Source organism: Antrostomus carolinensis, unplaced genomic scaffold, assembly GCF_000700745.2.
Source record: "Antrostomus carolinensis isolate BGI_N321 unplaced genomic scaffold, ASM70074v2 scaffold43339, whole genome shotgun sequence".
Taxonomy (NCBI): Eukaryota; Metazoa; Chordata; class Aves; order Caprimulgiformes; family Caprimulgidae; genus Antrostomus; species Antrostomus carolinensis.
In genome coordinates, this window is record NW_010341372.1 from 1 (window position 1) to 337 (window position 337).

The 337-nt window shown below is 59.3% G+C and overlaps 1 protein-coding gene across 1 annotated transcript in view; it reads left to right on the forward strand.

The window, feature by feature from the left end:
• Positions 1-3: 3 nt before the first annotated feature.
• LOC104531548 (membrane primary amine oxidase-like) overlaps positions 4-337 on the forward strand; it is a gene marked incomplete at both ends in the record, with an annotated part of 1,215 nt that continues 881 nt past the window's right edge. Inside the window, 2 exon segments of the mRNA XM_029087093.1 lie at positions 4-335; position 337. The exon segment at position 337 is cut by the window's right edge and continues 346 nt beyond it. Coding sequence (XP_028942926.1) covers positions 4-335; position 337 — 333 coding nt within the window.

The following is a 337-nucleotide window of genomic DNA, read 5'->3' on the forward strand; positions in this document are numbered from 1 at the left end:
CAGGTCTTCTACAATGGCCAGTACTTTGCCAGCATGGGGGATCTGGAGGATGCATTTGTGGCCAACTTGCTGGAGGTTGTCAGGATCAAGAAGCCCCAGGCTGAAGAGGTGCTGGGCTCAATGAGACCCCGGCACCCACCTGGCTCCCCGGGGCCACTGCAGTATGAGCCCCAGGGTCCCCGCTACAGTGTCAGGGGCAACCGCGTCACCTCCCAGGGCTGGAGCATCGTCTTCGGCATGAACCCCAACTCCGGCCCACGACTTTTTGACATCAGGTACCGTGGGGAGAGGATTGTCTATGAGCTGAGTCTCCAGGAAGCCTTAGCTCTGTATGGCT